Source organism: Carex rostrata, chromosome 4 (assembly GCF_964058835.1).
Source record: "Carex rostrata chromosome 4, lpCarRost1.2, whole genome shotgun sequence".
Classification (NCBI taxonomy): domain Eukaryota; kingdom Viridiplantae; phylum Streptophyta; class Magnoliopsida; order Poales; family Cyperaceae; genus Carex; species Carex rostrata.
Window position 1 is genome coordinate 14,976,459 of NC_135921.1, and position 8,905 is coordinate 14,985,363.

At 36.7% G+C, this 8,905-nt stretch overlaps 1 protein-coding gene across 2 annotated transcripts; it reads right to left on the reverse strand.

The window, feature by feature from the left end:
* Positions 1-200: 200 nt before the first annotated feature.
* HMA1 (heavy metal atpase 1) lies at positions 201-5,219 on the reverse strand. Of its 2 annotated transcripts, none has more exons than XM_078301840.1 (13): positions 4,689-5,219; positions 4,163-4,313; positions 3,572-3,756; positions 3,153-3,299; positions 2,582-2,777; positions 2,168-2,280; positions 1,834-2,075; positions 1,625-1,730; positions 1,368-1,532; positions 1,068-1,284; positions 802-986; positions 630-716; positions 201-512 (listed from the first exon to the last, which is right to left on the reverse strand). In XM_078301840.1, the coding sequence occupies exons 1-13, from the start codon at positions 5,160-5,162 to the stop codon at positions 339-341; spliced, it is 2,442 nt and encodes an 813-aa protein (XP_078157966.1). In that variant the 5' UTR covers positions 5,163-5,219; the 3' UTR covers positions 201-338. The 2 variants fall into 2 exon arrangements, with proteins under 2 accessions (XP_078157966.1, XP_078157965.1); XM_078301839.1 differs by having other exon boundaries at positions 802-989; positions 4,689-5,218.
* Positions 5,220-8,905: the final 3,686 nt, after the last annotated feature.

The window sequence follows — 8,905 nt, forward strand, 5'->3', positions numbered from 1 at the left end:
TAGATAAATCTGGACCACACCTATAACACACGAGTCCTTTAATATTAGTGCAGATCTCAATCAGACATTCCAGATCTTAACTCAAACTTTGAGTTAATGCAGAGGATACGAATTCATAGACGATACTTCCAAATGTCGAAGATGGTACATATGACAAGGTTGATAACCAAAACAAAATGGAAAACAAAGCCAAAAAATATAAAGGAAACATATTATTTACTTTTAATAATATTACTGAATCTTATACATTAAACTTGTACTATTATAGCTCTAGTAAAATTGTCAGATTTTAAAAAAAGAAGTAATAAGAACACCAACAATAAGATGGGCGATTTAATCTAAGCAGTCTGGACAGAAATTTGCGAAGGAGGCCTCCCAATAAAACCAGAAATAACTTTTCTCAAGGCAGAAAACAACTGTTGGAAATCATCCATTAAAGACCATGTGGGGTTATTGAGTGCACGGATCGAATTTAAACACACCAGAAGTGTCCCTCCTTCATGCAACAATACCTGCAATTGAATCCATCATGCTCATTCAAAAATTTTCTATTACCCCCAAGTAACTGAAGCTTGTCAAACATCATAGCTTCAGATAAATATAAGTGCAAAATTTAAAGAAGCACATACAGTCAACCAAAGAGGAAGAAACCCTAGCACAGAAGGGAGAGCAGCAAACACAATACAAGTCAATGCAAGACCAACACTTTGCTTCACCTACAAATTAAAGTACATGGTAATGTATCCAAATACAATAGAACTAACAAAATAGATTTTAAAGCAGCCAGTGTTGAGAGTAAACCAAAGAGGTAGTCTGACGAGCCTTGGCCACGCAAAAAGGAACAACAGAGATGTTATCTCGCAACAACAGCACATCAGCTACTGCAACTGCAGTTGCACTGGCACGTTGTGCCAGTACCATGCCGACAGTTGAAGCAGCTAGTGCGGGTGCATCATTAATGCCATCCCCAACCATAATCAATCCTCCTCCTGTCAACACTAACATTAGTTCTTATAAAAATACTTAAAGACTACATAATAAAGCTAGATTAGTTAAACAACAATTACCTATATCTCTAGAAGCATTTTTGACTTTGTTAAGTTTATCTTCTGGCTTGAGAGAACTATAGACCTCATCTATGCCAACAGCTTTTGCAACTCGCAATGCACTTGATTCATGGTCCCCAGTTAACATCATAATTCGAAGTTTGGCCTTTTTACGTAGTGTTGATATAACCTCGGCGACACCTGGTCGTGGGTCATCTTCAAAGTGGAATAGTGTCACCTTACATATATAAACATATAATGCAATTTTAGACCAGTATATCTCCTTTATTTTTAATTTCAGACATATAGCACAAACCATACCTTCTTATTTACAGAGAGAGCAGCTTGTATGAAATCAGGACCATACCCTGATGCCTTTGCAGCTTCCTTAATTCTTTCAGATTCATCAGTGGATTTACACTGGGAAGCAACGTACTCGACTGAACCAAGTGATGCCTTTGCAAGCTTGTTTTCGCTGCTTCCCGACTATGAGAAATGAAATAAAAGAGAAAAAACATACACATGAATTCTAATAACAATAATAATAAAATTTGTTTCATTTATAATCAATGTTTTACCTCTATGCCACTCAGAGTTGCATAAAGACCTTGGCCAGGCAAGCACTCAAAACTCTCAACTCCAACCTCCGGGAGATCTTTTCCTATAGTGTGAACCAAAACTGCTCTGTGCATTAGCCATGAAGTTGATTAAAAACATAGTCAAGTTTTAAGAGTTATGCACGCAAAATAACAAAACTTTCACCTACCAAAATTAGAAAAAAATGTACCTTCCAATAGGATGAGTAGTGCCCCTCTCCATTGCTGCGGCCACAGCTAGAGCCTCACTCTCACAGTTCGGGATACAGCATGGCAAATCTTCAGATTCAAACCCAACAATGGAGTGGCCATGGATAGGTTCTATTGCTTTACACATGAGTTTCCCGGTTGTTAGAGTTCCGGTTTTATCAAATGCAATGGACTGACAGGAAGCAAGGGCATCTAACACATGCCCTCCTTTCAGCAAAATCCCCTTGAGAAATTAACAAATATGTTTAATTATTTATTTTGATTGATGTGTCTCTTAAAAGAAAAAGAAATTGTCTAGAATTTCAAGATTATCACCTTACTTGCACAGGAACTGATTGCAGTGGCATATGCCAAAGGGGCTACTGCCAGTGCGCAGGGAGATGCTGCCACCATAAGCCCTAAACCACGATAAATTGATCCCCTGACAGCTACATGCAAAATAAAAATAAAAAAGAGGAAAAAATCATTACTTTTTTGCACGATTTGTTAGATAAATAATGATAAATACATTGCTATTGTCAACATATACCATGTAACCAACAAAGAACCCCCCAAAAAAAATGTTCATCAGTAGGTTACCAAAATCACAGAGGCCGGAAAACAATTGAAAAAACTGGACAATAGACTGAATGAAACATTATAGAAACATCTCAACAGAATGTATGTTCCATGAACTGTTGTAATTACTGTAAACATCTCATCAAATAAAGAAAAGAGCTTTAAAATTACTTGAGTTGCCAATAAAAGGCCACTTGAACATCCATGGTCCAATGAGAGCAACGACCAAAGACAGGGCAACAACCACCATGCTATAGTGTTCTCCGAACTCATCTAACCATCTTTGCAACTTCGGCTTGTTTAACTGGCCTTCTTCGGTTAACTGCACAATCTTATTTAATGTCGAGTCCTCCCACGATTTTGTCACCTAAAACAAATAGTTTGAGTTAATGCTTCTTTATTTCGAAAGATTCAAACCTAGATGATCTTATTGAATGCTTTAGGGGCATTTACTACTGCAAAATCTCAGTTTGGCAAACGAGTTAACCATAAAAAAGAAAAAAAAAGTTTTTAATTTCCGCCGTTCATTTGTATTGGATCAGCAGAACCTGATTCTGGTGATTTCCTAATGTATCTTATAAAAACAACAAATCCTGAAATCCTTTTGTTCATACTCTGGTCCAATACCTGCCACTTTGAGTCTTCTGGGTGAAGTATGGTTTTGCCATGAACTCACATAAGATATAATGAATAAATAGAGCGTATCTTATAATAGATACTGTTAATTGAAATGCAATTCAACCTTAACAATCATCATGCCTTCTAAGTTTCTAGCACCACCTGGAATGCCATCACCAACTCTTCGTTCTAGTGGTTTTGTCTCCCCAGTTAGATGCTCTATTGTAATAGTAGATGAACCCTGGAACACTTCCCCATCAACTGGGACGGCCTAATCAAGGCACCATCGTAAGCAGTAATTTATGTAAAGTAAACTCAGTAAATTGAATTCTTTGCAAGCAAAACCAACATGTTAATCTATTTTAAAATGGTCAAAAGAAAATCTGATTAGCACGAGGGTCAAAGCTGTTAGCAATTCATAACACCTTTCCGTAACGTGTTAAAAAGTGATGATAAAATTACCAAGTTGTTCAAAAAGAATAAAAAAAAAAAAAATCAAGTTGTCTTGAGTTTTCTCATACATAAGATATAATGCTTACGAACCTCACCGGCCCTGACTAGGATGTATGAGTCAACTTGGAGATCTTGCACAGGGATCCTTGTATAATTCAATTTTGAAAAATGAGGTGGCCTATTACCATCATTTTCTAATAACAAAGCAAAATCAGGGTGGTTCTCCTTTAGTTCCTTCACATCAATCATTGATCGGCTTGTAAAATATTCTTCAGCTGGTCAAGTAAGATCAAATTTTATTAATGGCAGAAAACATGCTTATCAGAATGATTTGATTGGTGGATGTGGTATTATTTGGTTCGGAGCTTTGTCTAAGCTCCTAATAAATCAAAGGCCGATGAACCCACTAAAAGACAACATAATTAATGTAAGAAATTGATGCACATGAAGGATTCTCGGTTCATCACGAGTTGATATAACTTGCACATTGTATACAGGAACCAACAACCATCCTGATTAGTATCACTATAACGAACACAATACGGGAAGCATGGTTTACTCAGAGGTCAACATTTTAAGTACACTGGTAACTCTAGTCTCTACGGGTTCTTTCTTCCACTATTTTAACCTAAAAGGATATCATAGAAAAAGAAATATAAAACAAAAATAAAAATGGAGTACCTATATGGGCTAGGTTAAACATCGCGAGTAGGAGACCACCTTCCAAGGAGTTACCCATAAACACTGAAGCAAAGGCTGCAAGAGCCATCAGCACATGGATGTTAATTTTGCCTCCCGCAATATCCACAAGGGCATCAAGTGCAGCTGAAACCTATAAATATGCAAATAGGATAAATTTTACATGATTATTCTTGTATTCTATATTTAAACTATAACATTCATAGGCTAATCTGTGATCCCTGAAGGAAGTTGATCTAATTCCTCCTGACCAGACCTCATCGCAGTTTCAATTCTATTCCCGAATCCAACAAGTATCTACATCCAATTTGATCAAATTTACACAAATCATTACAACTAGCTGTGGAAATTGATTTTTTTTATCTCCAAATACGAACTATACCTCAGAATTAGCTCTCACGCTTCATGCAAACAGATACTAAGTAATTGTAAACATCTCACCCATCCCCTCCCAATAAATCAGTTACTCTTGAAATTGAAATTGTCACTTGTGTTTTTACCCACTTACCCCAACAAGAGGAAAAGCAATTGCGATGAACAAATTCTGAAGCGGCTTTGCAGTCGGAGTTGGTGCGACGTAAGGGCACACAGCTGCCACAAGGAGAAGCACCATTGAGACACAGCACAACACCAAGTTCTGTCTTAGGAGATCCGCCAGTGGAGCCCACCCTGTAAACCTAGCAAATCGAAGCACCATTGTTTCGTAACCATGGTGCTCATGGTCGTGGCCATGGTCATGATGATGATGTCCATGCTGGTGGTTGTGGTGGTGGTGGTGATGGTGATGGTGATGGCTATGACCATGGGCGAGTGGGGTAAGCAAGCTACCGCGAGAGAGAGTAGGGGTGGGGATAAGAGGAGAGAATGAGAGGGGCTTGATTTTGATTTTGATTTTGATTTTGGGAGGGACATACAGGCGTGTTGGTTTTTTATGGTACTGCAAACGGAGGTTTATTACGCCTGAGACAGCCAAGGCTGCCATTGCTCAACGCCTCAACCTCCAAATCGAGACCTTCTACTGCCAATCTGAACTTGATCTGGTCCTGGAGTGGTCCGAACTCCGAAAGAAGGGGATTGGTATCTTTTTTTTTCTTTTTTTTTTCCCAATATGTTGATGTGCAGTGAGTTTGATGGAGCACCTAGAAGCGGGTTCATAGCTTCTGTACAGTGACTCGTTCTACAGTTCAATACATAGAAAAAAGAATCAAGAGAATGAGATGAAATAATACAAGTAAACGATCACGTTTCGGTTACCGATGACGGCTTCCGAGCCACACCATGTGTTCATTATGGCACCATCACCAGTTCACCACCATTCAAAGCCTTTCTCTTTCTTTTTTCTATAATATTTTTAAAAACTAAATTGTATAAAACCAACCGATTCTTTTTATTTAGGAACATATCTAACTGATTTTTAACTTATCAACATAACATATTAATAAAAAGAGGGCTGATAACAGTCCCCAAGTGTTTGTCCCTGTACAAAATTAACCGTGTCTAGTTAATGTTGCATTCAAATTCAGCACTTTCCTCTCATGAAAAATTAATTATTGCAGTAGACAGTTTTAAGTTTTTTCTGTGGCAATTTGTATAGTTACTGAATCTTAATTTGAATCTTTAGCAAGAGGAGCAAATGAAGTTTTTAATATACAAAAAATTGTCTATAAAACAGATTTAATAAAGAAGAACAATATGATAATAGTTTCACACGATAATTATAATTATTTCTTGAAATCCTATGATGAATGAGAGCTTTTCGGAAAGGACACGAGATAAATATTGGATATATGATAGTGGTTTTGAACGGAGTTGAATAGTTTGATGGGTAAAAAGTATGATAAAATACAAAGATTTTTTTTTTTTTTTTTTTTAATTTTGGCAAAAGCTGTAGCAAATGTCATTACTTGGTTTGTACCAATTACCGGTATGCAAGCCCGATACTGGTAAATTCCTATGCTTCAACTACAACTACACTACAGTGAGCACCACAACAGTCCTAACACCAAACTGCAAAAAAATTACAGCCTGCTCTAACTAAAAAGAAAACTACAAACCACGGTACAATCATCTCAAACTACAACATAACTTAAATAGATTACTGAAACATGTAAATTGAAAAAAAATTGTGGCTGAAAGTTTATGGAACAAGTAACACTGTACTTTATAAGAACCTGCATTTGGTTTAGTGACAAATGCATATGACTCTTATTTGAAAGGTCATAAGTTCGAAATCCACAAAGTAGAGAAATTCTTTATAATATACATAGAAGTTTGAAAGTGTATTGGATGACTTGACGTCCAACTCATTATTTCATAAAAATAAAAAAATAAACACTGTACTTTACTATTACTAAATATTGAGAATGTATACGTTCAGAATCAGACATAATATTGGATGTTCTATTAGAAACAAAAATATTGCTGACCTTTTTTTTTAAATAAAATCTGGCTTGACATAAAACAATTTTATACTATTCCAACTCTTTTACTATTTAGGGCATGTTACTAAAATCACCATAATTTCATTTTTCCCACAGAATCACAAGCAACCAAAGATGTCCTCAGAGTTCGGTTTTTTGTCCATTCCCACAGAATCATAAACGGAAGTGCAATTCCATGCAAGATTTATCATCTCATCAACCTTGCAGAACTATAGAAAGACCTCATCTCATAACTCTATATCCTATTCCTATTCCTATCCGCATTTTCTTTAGAGAAAAGGTTTTCATCCACAGTCATTTGTCCACGGTTTGTCCACCGGATCTTATCCATTGACTTATAACAGTTTCGGTCCCACCTTCTAACATGGTTTCAACAACACTGATAATAACATTCCTTCCCGATCTAAAATCTGAGAGAACTTTTATTTCCCGATCAACTCTTTCTTAATCTCTCTCTCTCCTGTTCTTTCTCTCCTCCGATCCATTTCTGTCATCTTTCCTTCCCGATCAACTCTTTCTCATTCTCTCTCTCCCGTTCTTTCTCCTCCGATCCATTTCTTTCATCTTTCCCGGCGACTATCACAATCGTAAACTCCTCTAGCGCTACCATTGCCAACTGTATCGTCACCACTCGCCAAATCAATCAGAACGGTCTCACCGTTGTCACCGGAGGTGGTCGCGTCAGAGCCGGCAGAAAGGATCAGACGCTCAAGACCTTAAAAGACGTCGTACCAGGCGGATCTGGTATGAAGAGAATCAGAAATCTCTCCGGTGAGAGAGCAAATCCGCAAGGTGAGATCACCATTAGTGAGATTTCAAGTTGATTTCAAGTGAGATCCGCAAGGTGAGATCATCTAGTTTGATCTATCAGTTGATTCAAGTTATAATTTTCAAGGTTTTCTGTTTTAATTGATCATCCAGCTTTTATCCAGTAGAAGCTCTTAGGTTAAAATCTCTCACACCTTTTAGGTATAGATTCATCGATCTATGCACGAGCTCTAAGAGAATCACTAGATTTCGTTTCCTTTTCTTATCAAGGACTTTTAGCAACAGTATCCCTTTAGAGATCAACAGTACAATTGTAAGTCACATTTGCTACTCTTTAATAATCTAAGAGTTACACAAAAGGAAAACAAATTATGCAAATATCTGATACCGCTACCATTGCAAGGAAATTTTCGATTATCATATTTGAAGAGTTCATCTCTATGCAAATATATCTAAGTGATAAATGTTTACATTTGATTTTTATAATCAGTAACTAATGAATTATTTAATCAATGGCAGAACACTGCGTAACGTCACAATGAAAGCCAAGAAGATAACTGGTACAGAGGCAAATAAGGTGTGCCAGAGTGCATTAGAGACAGTGGCCGAGGCAGTGAAGATGGCAGAGTAGTTGGCAGGAAGAAATTGGGACAGAGGGGTATATGTGTCAATTCGCATGTCAGTGTACCCCGACTTATGCAATATACAATTAATTGCGGTTTAACATGGTTAGCTTATTCCTTATTGTTATTCTTTGAATTTCTCTCTGCATAGCTAAATTTTCGTGATTATTTGGATTATATTAAGGCAGACTGGATGTGAGGTGATATGTGAGTTTATTAAATAAGCGTTATGAGGATCTCTTCCTGAATTGAATTATTCTCAATTTATTGTTGTTTAACAATGTGCAGTCCAAACCACTAGTTGCTGGTACAAAAAATTATGAGCAGCAAGCTGATCAAAGTGCAGTAGAAAATCCTCCACCTTCTCCTGTAGAACTATCTCCATGTGAGTTGACTGTTGATTAGGATTTCATTTATCTTTTGACTCGAAGAAATGATACAGATCATATTTGTATAAATATAGAGTGACTACTAACCTCGAGAACCAAAATGGAAATGGGTGATAATTATTAATTAGGGGTCTTTATGTAATGTACTGAAACATAGCTCCTGACTTTGTCTACCTTTTTGCTATCATCAAATTGTGAAAATGATTACTAAAACACAAGCATTATTTGCTTCTACTGGTACAAAAAGGTAACAAGAACCTTGATGTATTTTTTTTTTAATTTTTAGAATTCTCACATGTCAATGTAAGGTTCTGATAGCATCATTGGATATATTTCATGTCAAACTCCTTTGGAAGCTAAACCCCGCCTTGTACCAGAATTATCGTCTAATTTACTGGAATTACTAGAATGGTCTTTTGGACTTGAGCTTATTATCTGTAATGGCAGTCAAGGGTAAAAGTCAGTTGGGTTGGGTTAACTACTTGCGGTCTAAAATATTTTGTG